Raw genomic sequence first — 14,833 nt, forward strand, 5'->3', positions numbered from 1 at the left:
CGGGGCCCACCGCAGCGCCCGCCCTCCCGGAGCCGGTTCTGGCGGGGAGGGGGCTGCCCAGGTAGGGGCCCCTCACGGGCATGGAGGGGGCAGGCGGGCGGGCAGAAAGGCTTTATTGGAGGAGTTGGGGTGGGGCGGGTGTGCCGGCCGCTCCCGGGGGGGCCAGACGGGGGTTCGCGCAAGCCGGGGAGGGGGCGCAAATCCCGGCCCCGGGGCCCCGCGGCCGGGCTGGCGGGGGCGGGCGGCGGCGCTCAGGCGCGGGGCCCGGGGGGCAGGGGCGGGCGGCCCAGCGCCGAGCGGCGCACGGTGCCGAAGGCCTGGGCGTAGCCCCCGAGCGCGGCGCGCGCGGCCGCCTGGGCGCCCTGGGCGGCCGCGGGCCCGAACATGCGGCGGCCGGGCCGGGGCTCGGGCGCGCGCCCCCGGGGGAGGCCGGGCGGGCCCTGCGCGGCGGGGGGGCGCGGGCCGGGGGGGGCCCCGAGGCGGGGCTGCCGCGTCAGGACCCGGTCGGCCGCCGCGGCCGCGGCCTGCGAGGCCAGGGAGGGCGCGGGGGCGCGGGGCCGCTGCCCGGCGGGGTGCTGGCGGCGCGGGGCGGGGGCCACCCCCGGGGCCGCGTCCTCCCCGCTCCTGGCGGCGGCCGGCGGGGGCTGGGGGGCCGGCGGGGGCTGGGGGGCCGGGCTCCGCCGCGGCCGGCCGTCGGCTCCGCCGGGGGCTTCTGCGGGTCGGGAAACCCAGCGGGGTCAGGCGGGCGGGCGGCGCCGACGGGCGGGCGGCACCGAGGGCGGGCGGCGGGCACGCACCGTGCGCGGGGCTTCCGCGGCCCCCCTGCGGCCAGGGCCCGGGGTGCGGCGCGCGCGGGCCCGCGGGGGTCGGGGGCGCCGCTCCGGGCTTGAGCGCCGGGGCCGCGAGCTCTGCCCCCGCGGGGCCGCCCCCCGGGCCCTTCTCTCCGCGATCCAGGATCAGCTGCGGGAGGGGGGGCTCAGGGGTGCGCGCGGGCGGGGGTGGGGGCGGGCGGGGGCGCGGGCGGGGGGCGGGCGGGGGCGGGGCGCGGGCGGGGAACCTGGTAGAGGCGGCTGCGGTACTCGGGGGCCGAGAGCTGGGCCGCTTCGTCCACCGGGAGCCGGACCTCGGCCTCCAGCGACCACTCGCGCTCAGGGCGGTGAAACCTGCGGGCCGCCGGCCTCGTCGGAGCGAGTCCCTCGGCCGCCCGCGCCCCGGGCGCCCCCGCGCACCTGCGCACGTAGGGGTGCCGCAGCGCCCGCGCCGCGCTGAGCCGCCCGCCGGGCGCGAACACCAGGAGGCGCCGCAGCAGGTCCAGGGCCTCCGGGGGCGTGTCGGCGGGCAGGAGGGCGTCCAGCGTGCGCCGGGGCCTGGGGCCGAGCACAGGGTCCCCCACATCCTCACCGGTGGCCCCTGCTGCCCTCGCACCCCGGGCGCGCCCGCCTTGGCCTCCGCGGCCCGCCCCGCCTGCCGGAGGGCAGCTGGGCCGGTCCCGGAGGGCGCCTGGACGCCGCCCGCCCCCCCCCCCCCCCCCCCCCGCCAGCGGCGCGGGGCGGCGGCCGCAGGAGGGGCACTCACCGGGCGCCCCTGCGCTGCAGAATCCAGGCGCCGCGGCCGGGGCCCAGGGCAAGGAGGTCTGGGTGTGGGGACAGAGGTGGCGCGGGACGGGGGTGGGACGGGGGTGCTGGGGGACAGCCTCGCCTCCCCAGGCCTCACACCCCCTGCCCAGACCCCGCCCTTGCACCCCCGCCCCTGCACCCGCGGCCTCCAGCCCCTCCCCGCCCAGCTCTGGAGCAGAAGCCTGGGGGCTCCTGGCCCCGCCACCCCTCGGCAGCAAGGGACTAGCGTTCCTGCCTCTGCCGGCTGGACCCCTCTTGGGCTCTGAACCTCATGGGCCCCATGATCAGGCTCCCAGCCTTTGCACTCCATCCAGTTGCCCCCCACCCCCAGCATCTCCCCAGGGGCCCACCAGCTGCCAGGCCTGCCCCTGCCTGCCCTGTCCTCCTGAGGCTCTGGACCCTTCTCTGTGCGCTGCCCCCAGCTCCAGCTGCCAGCCTGGCTTCCCCCGGCAGCATGCTCCAGCCCGCTGCACCCCAGCCTTGGTGGACCCCCTCAGGAAGCTCACCGTCCTCGGAGGGCAGGGGGATGGTCTCCAGGATCAGCTCCAGCTGGTGGAGGGTGGAGGTGCCCGGGAACAGGGGCCGGCCCCGCAGCATCTCCCCCAGGATGCAGCCCAGGCCCCACATGTCCACCCCAGGGGTATACCTGGCGCAAGCGAGGGAGGCGAGGTGGGGACCCCAGAGACGGGGGGTGGGTGGGATGGCAGGCATGCCAGGGCATGGGGTGGGGTGTCGGAAGGTGCTTGTGGGGCAGAGGAGGCCCGTGCCCAGCGGCGGGTGGGGGGTGTCCCAGTTACCAGCTGGAGGACAGCAGCACCTCCGGGGCTCGGTACCAGCGTGTGGCCACGTACTCCGTCAGGGCCTGGCCCTCAGGCCCTTCGGGGAGGCCACTCAGGGAGCGGGCCAGGCCAAAGTCGCAGAGTTTCACCAAGCAGCTGGCATTCAGCAGGACATTGGATGGCTGGGGAGAGGGGGTGGTGAGGGGCCCGGCCCTGACGCCGGGCGGGGGTGGGGGCGCTCAGGAGGCACCTTCTGGTCCCGGTGGACGACGCCGCCTGAGTGGATGAACTTGGTGGCCCGCAGCAGCTGGTAGAAGATAAAGCGCTTGTGGGTGTCCCTCAGCAGCCGGCCCTCTCGGATGACGGCGTGCAGGTCAGTGTCTGCAGGACAAGTGGCCGGGGGAGAAGCTGGTCTGCCCCACCTTGAAGGCCCCGGGGCTCCCATGCACGGCCCCGGGCCCCTGGGGTCCCTAGGGCTGGTGCCCTGCAGGCTTCTTCCTGACCGCGGTGCCTGCAGCCACAGCGCTGTCTGCCCGGCTGTTTCATGCTCTATTTCGTGCTGTTTGTTTCATGAACTGAGCCAAGAGAGGGGAGCACAGCCACATGCAGTGGGCAAGCCAGGCGCTTCAGGGGCACTCGCTGCCAGTCTCAGGGCCAGATGTTTGTCTTTGGGCACAGGGCACTACCCCCTTGGAGGGGCCTGGGCAGGGCGGGGTGGGCGGGCCGCCCAGTAGGGCTCACCCACCCATGGACTCAAACACCAGGTAGATGTCCCTGTCGTTCTCTGCCCGGATCACGTCAAGGAGGCGGATGATGTTGGGATGGCCCCCGAATTCCTGGGGAGAGAGTAGGGGTCAGGCTGGGGGTCTGGGGGCTGGAGCCCCCCCCTTCCCTTGCTGGACAGAGTCGCCTGGGGAGTGCCTGGGCCACTCACCTGGAGCAGCGCGACCTCCCGGAACGTCCTCTGCAACGAGACAGACGCAGCGTGGGGAGGGGCGAGAAGGGCCACAGGGTTCTGTCCTCGTCACCCCAGCACCCATGGCCCTGGGGTGACAGGGGCGGTGCGCTGGGCCAGAAGCCCGCCGCCATCAGGAGCCTTGGCTCTCTGCAGAAGGGGCTCCCCTACGCCGGTCCCCACGCTCTCACCTGGGCGTCCGTCTTATTCCTAAAGGCATCAAAGATCTTCTTGATGGCCACAACCTCGCCCGTCCTCCTGTCCACCGCCTTCCACACGATGCCATAGGCCTGTGGACGAGGCGGGTCAGCCTTCCTGGCTCCGAGCTATACTCTGCCGGCCTCCCCTGCCCCGGGGCTACCCCTGCAGACACAGGCCTGGCCTTGCTCTGGCCCTGGGGAAGGCGGGGCTGTGGTTTGGGGGGCCCCACCCTGCACAGCAAACCAGCCCCTCTTGAGGAGGGTCGCAGGGAGCAGGGGTCGGGGTCCGAGAGGCTTCTGGAGTAACGGAGGTCACGGAGTGGAACTTTCGCGGGACCTGATGACTGGGTGGGTCTCACCGCCTGTCGGCACGGGCTGGTGGCTCCACCCTCAGATGCCATCGCGTCCTGCCGCCTTTCCTGCCCTGCTCTCCAGGGCCCGAGCACGGGGCCGGCTCAGCTCAGCTCAGCTCAGCTCCTCTGGTCTGGCCCGACTGATTCTGCTCCCCAGCTCCGGCAGGTGCCCCTGCTCGGGGCAGCACTGCTCTCCCTCCCCGTACACACGAACCGCCAGGCGCCTGCCGCCTCGCCAGCCCCCACCAGCCTCGCCCCCCCCCCTGGCAGCCCCGCCCTCCCCGCAGGCAGCCTCCTCCCGGCCTCTGCACCTGCCCCATGCAGGTGCGCTCCAGGTGTGCCCGGCTCACACGCGGTCTCCTTCCTGCACCCGTGCTGGCGACTGCCCGCCCTCGGGGTCTGGAGCGCGCCCTGGGCACGCACAGGGGTCCGGCACGGGGCGAGGGTGGGGGGCGGGCGGGACCTGAGACCTGGGGGGGAACCTGGCTGTCGCCCGCCCCAGAGCCCTGGGCGGACGCCTCGCTGGAGCCCCGTGACTGGACGCCCAGGCAGCGGGGACGCGGGCCTGGCAGGGCCGGCCGGGCAGCCCGGGAGCAGCGCCCCCGCGCCCCGCGACGCACCCCTTTCCCGAGCCGCCGCTTGAGCAGGTATCTGCGGGCGACGTGCCGGTCCAGCTCCGCGGCGCTCATGCTGCGCTGGGCCCGCGCGGCGGACGCGGTTGCCGTGGGAACGCGCGGCGCCTCCTCCCGCCCGCGCCGCCCCGGGGGGCGGATCCACGGCTCGGCCAACCGGGGGCGCCGAGGAGCCCCGCCCGCGAGGGGGTCGGGGCGCTGGGGGGTCCGGGTGCTGGGGGGCGGGGCGCTGGGGGTCCGGGCGCTGGGGGCGGGGCGCTGGGGGGGTCCGGGCGCTGGGGGCGGGGCGCTGGGGGACGGGGCGCTGGGCGTCCGGGCGCTGGGGGGCGCGGCTGGGGGGCGGGGCGCTGGGGGGGTCCGGGCGCTGGGGGTCCGGGCGCTGGGGGGCGGGGCGCTGGGGGCGGGGCGCTGGGGCGGGGCGCTGGGGGCGGGGCGCTCGGGGGCGCGGCCGGGGTGTGGGGCGCTGGGGTAGCGGCGCTGGGGGGCGGGGCGCGGCCTTTCCCACCGCCCTCGAGAGCTGGGGGCCCGCGAGGAGCCCGGCGTGCGCCCCGCGAGTCGGAGGCGGGGGGCGGGGCGGGGCGGGGGCGGGGACTCGGGGGCCGGGCCGGGCCGGGCCGGGCCGCGGGGCGGGACAGGCGCGGACCTCGCAGGGCGCGGGGGAAACTGGAGGTGCGCGGGGGAGGCTTCTGGCTGCGACGGGCCCTGGGTTTTCATGGCAGGGGTACGGTGTGAGAGAAAGGGGAGCCAGGGGAGCCCCAGAGCCGCGGTGGGCATCTGGAAGGACAGAGGGGGGTGGGAGGCGTTTAGAGGGGCGCTGAGAATGGGGGCGTTTCCCGCCTCAGTTGCTGACGGACTGTAGGAAGACATGGCCTTGGGGTTCAGGGACGAGGTGACGGGCCAGGATGTGGTGTGGGGTGTCACTTAAAGCCGCAGCGGGGCTGACGCACCCCCACAGCCCGGCTGGCCCTCGGGGCGCCCCCCACTCGCCCAGGGGCCGGCAGCTTTAAAGTCTCTCATCCTGTCGTGGAGGAACAATTCTGTGAAATACAGCAGCAAAGGAATCATTAGAAACCAATGTGAAAGGCCATGGGGTGCCAAATAAAAGCCCACGCGGTACTGGACCCCGCGCGGACATCCTCGGGCTGCAGACCCCCGCGCTCCCCCCTCGCCCGTGTCTGCGTCCCTCGTGGCGGACGGGCGGGCGCCGGTCCCTGCGCTGGCCCAGGCGGTGCGAGGGAGGGACGTGGCAGGGGAAAGCCAGGGCGCTTGACAGCTTTGGCCGGTGGCCAAGGGCCGGCGGCGTCCCGCGGGAGGGGCCCGCCATGCAGGACAGGGGCTACTGCTGGGCACGCCAAGTGTGGGTGGCACAGCGGGTGGGAGTCTCCCCAGATGGAGCCCATTGTGCATATACTCACAGATGGACCCCGTGCCGAGGCCAGAGAAGGCCGGGAGGCGCGCTGATGGAGCCGGGGCCACTGGAGCTCACTTGCCGGGCGAAGGACCCGAGAGCTGGACTCGCTCCGGCAGGGCCCACGGTCAGGCCCTGGCTGGGTGGGGCCAAGGAACACCAACGCGCTGCACCCCGCATGGCGCCCACACCCCTGGCACAGCAGGAGCAGCCACCTGCAGCTGCCGGGACAGCGGGACCAGCTGCCCCCCCAGCACCAAGATGTGTGATGTCTGGAAGGCCACCCCGCCTTTTACCAGGCACCCTGAGTCAGAGGGTGTAGCCACCAGGAATGCGGCCAGCAGGCAGGACCAGGCCGCCAGCGGTGAGTCTTCAGCGACAGGGCTCTGCAGAATGTCCCCTGCACTTAACCAGCAAATCGATGACAAGATTGACGTTTCAGTGGGCACTTGACGCACCCATTAATGGTTTTTTTTTTTAAGATTTATTTATTTATACAAGCACTGGGTACAGTCAGAAGACGGGAGGGTGGGAGAACTCACCAGAGCCAGAGCGGGGAGCAGAGCAGGCAGAAGGACCGAAGGACACTGCTGGGGGGAGCAGCGGGCGGCAGGAGAGGTCTGCGCGCCATGTGGGACCCTCCTCCGGTGGCCGGGGAGCAGCCGGGGATCGAACCAGCGCCACAGAGGCCGCGGGCGGCTTAGCAACCCAGCGCTCAACCGCTGAGCCACCGGGGAGGCCCCCATTAATGAGTTTTAAACATGCTATTTTGGGCCTCCCTGGGGGCACAGGGGTTAAGCACAGCACTATGAAGCTGTCCGCAGCCTCAGCATCACGGGTCCAATCTCCGGCCAAGGACTGACCTACAGGGCGCAGCAGACCTCTCCTGCCTCACCACTGCTCCCCTCAGCAGTGTGTGTCAGTGGATCCGCCTGTTCTGCTCCCCACTCTGTCTCTGGGGAGTCCTCTCACCCCTGCACCTCTGGCCTGCAGCTCAGTTCTTATATGTATAAATAAATATTTTTTTACATATAGAATTATTTTATTTATACAGGAGCCAGGGTATAGGCCAGATATGCAGGAGGATGGGAGGATTCACCGGAGACAGAGCAGGGAACAGAACGGGCAGACTGACTGAAATCCACTGCTGAGGGGAGCAGCGGGTGCGGCAGAAGAGGTCTGCTGTGCCATGTGGGTTGCTCCGAGGCCGGGGGGATCGAACCCGCACTGCAGAGGCTGTGGACAGCTTCACAGCGCTGCGCTCAACCGCCTGCACCACCAGGCAGGTTAAGTGCTGCGCCCTAAATAAATCTTCAAAAAAAAAAAAAAAGGTGAAAGCTCCAGGGACTCCGCCTGAGGGGAGATATCAAATACTGTACAAAAATGAAGAACGATGTAAGAAAATTAAATTTAATAATAATAAAGAGTGTTTTCTGGTTGGTTGTTGGTCAGCAGTAAACACTCCTGTGACAGATGTGTGTGCAGGGCCTGGGGAGGCCATGGGCGGTTTCTTGGGGGCTGGGAGGTTTCGGGAGGTCTGGAGGGTTCAGGTGGCCAGGCTGAGGTGGGTGGGCCTGGGGGCCTCTCCTTGCCTGGCCAGGTGTATGCTAGTCCGTCAGATGGGACAGTGGCTCCCCGTGGGCCCCGAAGGTGGGGGAGTCTGGGGCCCAGGCAGTTGCTGGGAGCAGAGAGGCCTGGCTTAGAAGCGTGGAAGACAACACTGCAAATATGCTATGTGGAGGGCCCCCGCTGCAGGGTCTTGGGGGATCTTTTCCAATTCTTGGGAAAAACTTATCTTTTCCTGATTTTCTCTAAGAATCTGGGTACTGGGCCTCCCTGGTGGCACAGGGGGTTAAGACGCAACCTATGAAGCTGTCCACAGCCACTGCAGCACAGCACGGGTTGGATCCCTAACCAGGGAGCTACCCACATGGCGTGGCAGACCTCTCCTGACGCCCACTGCTCCCCTCAGCAGTGACTTTTGTCAGTCTGCCTGTTCTGTTCCTCACTCTGTCTCTGGTGACTCCTCTCCACCCCCGCCTCTGGTCTGTACCCCAGTTCTTCTATGCATAAATAAATCAATCTTTGGGGGAAAAAAAAGAATCTGGGTACTAATTTCATATGAAAAGTCTGTATTGGGCCTCCCCGGTAGCGCAACAGTTGAGCACTGGGTTGCGAAGCTGCCGGCAGCCTCTGCAGCACCAGTTCGATCCCCGGCCACTGGCGAAGGTCCCACATGGCGCGCAGACCTCTCCTGCCGCCCGCTGCTCCCCTCAGCAGTGTCCTTCGGTCCTTCTGCCTGCTCTGCTCCCCGCTCTGGCTCTGGTGAATCCTCTCACCCTCCCGCACTTCTGACTGTACCCAGTGCTTGTGTAAATAAATAAATCTTTAAAAAAAAAAAAAAAAAGAAAAGTCCGTATCACTGAAGTTCAACATTCAGATGCTGTTTTAGGATCAACATTTCTTTTAAAATGTTAATGTTTAAAAAAAATGGAGAGTCTGTATTTTCTTGAAGTTTGTCATTTTGCTTTTATTCATAAATCACATTTCTTAGAGACAAGGCCTGTGTGTTCGGGATCAGAGCTCCCTTGCAGCCCGGGGTGTGGCTGCGCGCCAGCCTCCTCCCCATGGTGTCTGTGCTGAGCACCTCGCGGATTACCAGGTGCAGCCCTCAAACCTGCCCACCACGTTGCCGCCAAAGCAGACAGGCCTGGACGGAAGCTCAGCTAAGCGACCACAGGGCCAGAGTCAGTTTATTTATTTTATTATTTTTTAAGATTTATTTATTTATGCATACAAGAACTGGGGTGCAGGCCAGAGGTGCCGGGGTGGGGTGTGGTGAGAAGATTCACCAGAGACAGAGCGGGGAGCAGGACAGGCGAATCTACTGAAATCCACGGCTGAGGGGAGCAGCGGGGAGACAGGAGAGTCTGCTGCGCGGAGGGGGTAGCTCCCTGGCCAGGGATCGACCTCGTGCTGCAGCGGCCGAGGACCGCCTCATAGGTTGCGTCTTACCCCCCTGCGCCACCAGGGAGGCCCAAAGTCGGTTTAGATTTAAGGGGCACGTGCGAGGGGGTGGCCCAGCTGTCCCCAGGCAACTCCTGGGTGCCCAGTGGGCAGCCTGGCAGCCCCAGCCGAGCTTGAGTTAAACAAGGGGCTCCACGGGGTTCCCACAAGGCCTCCGCGCGGCACAGAGGCCAGGCTCGGGGCCCTCTCCCCTCAGCCGTGGCCCAGCGGGGGGTGAAGCAGACGAGCAGGTGAGCCCCAGGAGCTGGAGAGCTGCCCTGTGCGCGTGCGCGTGGGGGCCGAGCCGAGACGGCAGAGGCTCGGCCGGGGAGGGCATCCCGACGGCCCCGGGGCTCCCCAGTAACCCCAAGTCTGTGGAAACGCCACAAACAGCCAAAGGAGTCACGAAACGCTTCAGGGGGAGCTCGCGGCCCAGGCACAGCGGCGGCTCTCGGCGAAGCCTCCCCCACGTGGGCGACAAGCGAGGGGCCCCACCTGGCCGGCGGGCGGGGCCCCGCGGGGCCCAGGGCGCCCACGTCCCCCGCGAGCGCGCGCGGACGGCCCCGCCGCCAGGGGCGAGGGCGCGGGAGCTCGTTGGGGGGAGGCGGCCGGGCCGGGTCCAGACACCGGCGGGCGGGCGTCGGGGCGGGCGACCGCGTTCTGTCTCCATAGAGACGGGCGGGCCGTCAACAAGGCGCCCCGCAAGACCGCCGGTCCCGAGGCCCGGAGGCCCCCGTCCCCCGACAGGCCCGCGTCCCCCCCCAGTATCCCCGCGGGGGCGGGGCGAGCCCGAGCGCGCAGGGGCCCCGCCCATGGCGCCCAGGAAGCCGCGCGGGCCGAGCGCGGGCCGGCCGGGCGCGCCGGGGGAGGGCGCGGGCGCGGGGCCGCCGCCGTCGGAGCGCGCGCAGTTCCTGCGGCGGGAGCTCGCGCTGCTGGCGGGGAAGCTGGCGGCCAGCGAGGCGCGCGCGGAGCGGGTGCTGCGGGAGAACGCCCTCCTGGACGGCGAGGCGCTGCGGCTGCGCGAGGAGAACCGGCTCTACGCCAGCTACGTGAGCGCCCGCGCGCAGCGCTGCGCCCGCGCCGTCGTGCGGCTGGACGAGCAGAGCCGCGCGGACCTGGCGCAGATCCGCCTGCAGCGCGCGGAGCTCGAGGCGCTGTACCGCGGCCGCGAGGAGGGCGTGCGCGCGCAGCTGCTGGAGATGGAGGGGCGCGCGGCGCAGATGGCGCGGCAGGTGCAGGAGCTGCAGCCCTTCAAGGCCAGTGCGCGGGCGGCGCGGGCGGCGGGGGCCGGGGACGGGCGGGGGCCCCCCCCCCCGCGGGCGCGGCGGGGGGCGGCGGGGGGCGGGCGGGCGCGCGCGCCCGGGGCTGACCCGCGACCCCGCCGCAGGAGCTGCAGCTGGAGCAGCTGGCGCGCATCCGGGCGCTGGAGCGCGAGCTGCTGCACAAGCGCGTGGAGCACACGCAGCTGCTCCACCGCGTCAAGCGGCGCTTCCTGGAGGACAAGGCGGCCTTCGAGCGCGAGGCGCGCCAGCGCGTGCAGTCCCTGGGGCGGCGCGCGGAGCGGGAGGCGGCGCGCGCGCTGCTGGCGCACACTCAGGCCATCAAGGCCGACAACGGGCGCCTGCGGCAGGAGCTGCTGCGGCTGCTCGGCCGGGCCCAGCTGCTGCACGTGCTGCGGCGCCGGCTGCTGGAGCAGCGGGACCTGCTGCGGCGCGAGCACGAGGACGCGCGGGACCTGGCGCGCGTGCACGGCTGGCTGCGCCGCGGCCCCGAGGGCCCGCCCCTGTGGCAGCCGCCGCCCACCTCGCGGCCCGGGTCCTCGGGCGACTCCGAGGAGTCTCCGCGCGCGCCCCCCTGGAGCCCTTCGGGGCCGGGCTCGGGGCGCGCGTCTCCGCTTTCCTCGCGCGCGGCCTCGGAGTCGGGCCTGGCGCTCCCCGCGCTCTCGGCCGGGGGGCTGCTCTCCAGGGCGGACTCACGGGGGCCGCCCTGGGCCCCGTCCGGGCCTCGCTCTCGAGTCCCCTCCTTGGCCCCCGCCCCCCGGGCCTCCCGGGCCTCGTCCCTGCTGCCCCCGGGGCCTTGGGCCCGGGATTCCCTCTTGACCCTGCGGGGGCCTGACTCCCGGGTCCGGTCGCTGACCCCGGCTCCCCTGAGCTCCGGGCACCCGTCCTTGACGTCGGGGGCCGCGCGCTCTTGGAGGGCCTTGGTGCCCGAGGCCTCACAGCACAGCACCCTGGCGCGGGAGGCCGGGCCGGCTCAGGCTCCTCCCAGCCCTTCGTCCTGGGCGCCGGGGGACAGTGGCTCTGTGGCCAGGGGCTGAGCCCCCCCCAGGCCGCGCAGGCCTGGCGCCGCGGGGCCACCGCTAATAAAGGCGCCACCGGCCTGCTCCTCTGGCCCTGGCTCTGTGCACGGCTCTGGGAACCCAGGCGCCGGGGTCCGTGTGGCCTGGGCAGGATGGCGAGGTGGGCCCCCGCAGGGCTGAAGACGGGCTGTGGGCAGGAGGACCAGGGGCGAGCGTCCACCGCCCGGCCCCGGGAGAGGCAGCGGCGTCCCCAGCGTCTGCAGGAGCCGGAGCTTTCAGGGGCGACCTGTTGGGGCTTGAGGGTGACGCCCTTCCCCCCTTCCCGCGGCACCTGCCTCAGGCCGTCCCGGGGAGCATTTCCCCAGCGGCCGGGCGGCCCCTGCTGTGTCAGGCCCCTCGGTTCTCTCCTGTTCGCGGGCAGCGGGCTGTCCCGCCTGCAGCTGGGCCCGCAGCATCCTGTGGCCACCGGAGAGGTGCGGCCCGCCGCGAGTCAGCGGGCACAGGCTGCCCAGGCTGCCCCTGCCGTGGCTTGTGTGCCGCAGGGGACCTCCTGGGGCAGGGCTGGTCGGGGCTCAGCGGCTGGAAGGCAGACCCCTCCCTGCGAGAGCCGGGGGTGCCCACGGGCCCCCTTGGCCCAAATGTGGTGTGCGGGGGGGCACTGCAGGGAAGCAGGCCAGGACCTGGGCCTGCAGGGTGGACCTCAGACCCCGGGCTGGACGGAGCCCTCGCTCCCCGAGGGCGGCCCCGGGGGATGGTGGGCCTGGCCCTGGTGACCCCTGGCCTAGTCCCGGGAGCCGGTGTCCCGGGTCGGGCCGCAGCAAAGGCCTTTCTGGAAGTGTCCCTGGAGCCAGGCCAGGAAAAGCTCCCGCAGCCACTTCGCTTTCAGAGGAACCAGGGCTCCTTGGAGATCAGGAGGGAAGGAAATGGACAGCATCTCGGCGGCGCTGGGACGCGGGCCCCAGGCCGGCCAGGGCGCGGGGCAGGCCCCAGTGCTCAAGGCTGCCTCGCCTCGCGGCCCCCACACAGACCAGCGAGTGGCGGCTGCCCAGCCTGGAGGCCGGTGCGATGGGCACCTGGGCAAGCTGGCCGCAGAGGAGCTGCGACCTGGTGTGACCCAGGAAGAAGCTGCCCCCACCCCCACCGCAACCACAGGCCCACCGGCCCCCAGCTTCTGGGTCTAAGGACCAGAGAGTGCGCAGGGCAGGGCCAGGGTAAGATGCGGGGCTGCAGCCCGAATCCCCTGCGGGGCAGGTGACCTCTCGTTTTCTAAATTAACAGCAGTGAATTAAGAAAATCCGGGGACAAGGAATCATGTGGTTCAAGAGACTCAGGTGCTTCTGAGTGCAGCTGACAGCCCTGCACCCCAAACTTCCTCCTCCCAGGCCACCTCTCCCCTCTGGACACCTCTAGACGTAGCACCGGGAGGCGCTTGTCAGTTTCTGTCCTTCCCCTTGAGGTGTCTGGGCCTGGCTGGCCGCGCGAGCTGGAGCATGGACTCGCCCTTCCCGAGTGGAGCCTCCCCTCACCTCTGCCCAGGGCCCGCCCCATCGCCCACACCCCGTACCCCCACACTCTGCAACCCCACCCCCTCTGTTCTCACCCCCATACTCCCAAGACCCCCCCACCCCCGCCCCCTGCGGCCCCTCTGTGTGCCAACTGCAGGGTGTCCTGGAAGGGCACAGGTGGCCAGGGCCGGGGGGGCGGGGGGCGGCAGCTGGCACACCCGGAGATGTGGTCAATCAAAACCATCCAATGTAACAACAGGCCCCGCTCAGGGCAGGCACAAGACCGTGCGCAGCTGCCGCAGAGGTGTCTGGGGGTTCTTAATAAAGATGCGTTTCTCCTTTAACCCAGAAGTGGAGTCCCCAGGTGTTCACCCGCCAGGTGAGCGCCTCTGCACAGGTGCCCGCGCGGACCCCTGGCCCAGCTGAAGCCCGCATCTCCATCCACCGGTGACCCGTGGCAGTGACCCTCCGCCCGCCTGAGGGCCGGACGCCAGGCAGGGGGCCAGGGCGCGGCCCCGCAGGGCCTTGTGTGCTTGAAACAGGCGCTGGCCGTATGAGGCTGAGACCCCAGAGAGACGGCCAGTGCCCCATTTGTGCCCCGCTCTGCAGGAAATGCTTGCCCCGGGCTCGCAGGGCTCCAGGGAGGACTCAGACTTGGCTCTCGGGGCAACGGCGGTTGCGTGGCCTTGGAGCTGCTCGTGGGTTGTGCTCAGAGAGAACCCGAGGATGGCCAAGCCCGTGCCTCTCCAGGACGCCTGGCCTGGCAAGGCTCCGCCCTCTGGGCTGGCTCCAGCGCGCCTCCCTGTGAGTCCCCGGCCCGGGCCTGCAGCTGCCCGTGACCCACAATGGCCTCCGCTGGCCATGGCGAGGCCCCCGGCAGGCTGCGAATCCCAGGGTGGGGCCCCGCCCGCCTGTTCTCCCCAGGCCGCGTTGGCCCCATGACCTCCCCGCGGGTAATGGGCGCAGAAGTGCAATGAGGGGCGCACAAGTGCACCATGGAACTGCTAAGGCAGAAACGGGCTCCACAGCGCGGGGGCTGGGCGCCCCGAGCGAGCCAGGAGCCACAGAGGACACCCTGGGGCGAGCGGACAGCGGGGTGCCGGGGTCACGGTGCCTGCAAGCTGCGTCCGCGAGCAGAAGCCTTGGCGGGGCTGGACCGCACGGCCCGTGGAACGGGTTATATTGTTTGCAAACATCCAAAAATTAAAAAACATACAGAGAGGACTGAGACGTGCAACGACACAGACGGGGGCATCCCGGGGACCAGGGACACACGAGTGCCCCAGAGAGCACCGGCGCGCGCCCCACACAGCCCGATGGGCGGGGAGGCGGGCGCCGTGGGCAGAGGGCGCGGGACCCTCCCAGGCCGCGTGGTCCGGAAACGGCCGTGGAGAGGGGCGGGCGGGGGCAGCGAGCCCTGGGGCGGCCCCGGCCGGCTGCGTGGCGGGGACGGGGAGCTTGGAGCTCACGCTCCGGACACTCGACGCCCACTCGCCTTCTCACGGCTGCGGTTTGCCGCGTTACTCTCAAGCGCCAAGACTCGACGCGCAGCTCTGCTCTGAGAGGGGTCAAACCGGGGTGCACGAGTCGTAACTGTGACCAAACACAGAGCCCCCACCGTCCGAGCTCCGGATCTGAGGCGTGCTCGGGCAGCCCACCCCCCGCCCAGGGCAGCGGCCAGAGCCCCAGGTGGTGGGTGGCAGCTGCCCCCAGGGGAGGGCCCCGGCCTCGACGCAGGACCCTCCGGAGCTCACCAGGACAAGGCCGGGCGGCGGCGCCTCACTGAGCTGCAGCGTCACCGGACAGGCCCCGCGTGTGCCCCTGCCCTGCGGGCACCTCGCCCGGGGGCGCGGAGCTCTTCCCCAGGGAGAGCCCCTCTTGGTGAGGGGCTGGGTGACTCTTAAAGTTCAGGGTCGCGCTGAGCTCTTTCCCATACTGACTGCGCTCACAGAGTTTCTCTTCGGTGTGGATTTTCTGGTGCTGGAGGAAGTTGGACCTCTGGATGAAGCCCTTCCCGCAGTAGCTGCACACGTAGGGCTTCTCGCCCGTGTGGGTGACCTGGTGCAGCAGCAGCTTGGAG

At 70.6% G+C, this 14,833-nt stretch overlaps 2 protein-coding genes across 2 annotated transcripts; one reads left to right on the top strand and one right to left on the bottom strand.

Annotated features, from left to right (window-relative positions):
* Positions 1-251: 251 nt before the first annotated feature.
* Positions 252-4,592, bottom strand: MAPK15 (mitogen-activated protein kinase 15; the record flags this gene model as incomplete). Its single annotated transcript, XM_084229658.1, has 12 exons — positions 252-644; positions 862-960; positions 1,058-1,163; positions 1,230-1,367; positions 1,576-1,633; positions 2,123-2,262; positions 2,414-2,577; positions 2,646-2,776; positions 3,141-3,231; positions 3,330-3,359; positions 3,542-3,640; positions 4,524-4,592. 12 exons carry the CDS (start codon positions 4,590-4,592, stop codon positions 252-254), a joined length of 1,518 nt encoding a protein of 505 aa, XP_084085784.1.
* Positions 4,593-9,761: 5,169 nt separating this feature from the next.
* Positions 9,762-11,266, top strand: CCDC166 (coiled-coil domain containing 166; the record flags this gene model as incomplete). The annotated part of the gene is made up of 2 exons (XM_084229659.1): positions 9,762-10,205; positions 10,337-11,266. The coding sequence occupies 2 exons, from the start codon at positions 9,762-9,764 to the stop codon at positions 11,264-11,266; spliced, it is 1,374 nt and encodes a 457-aa protein (XP_084085785.1).
* Between the last annotated feature and the right edge of the window lie 3,567 nt (positions 11,267-14,833).

This window comes from Talpa europaea (assembly GCF_964194135.1).
Source record: "Talpa europaea genome assembly, chromosome: 3".
NCBI classification, from domain to species: domain Eukaryota; kingdom Metazoa; phylum Chordata; class Mammalia; order Eulipotyphla; family Talpidae; genus Talpa; species Talpa europaea.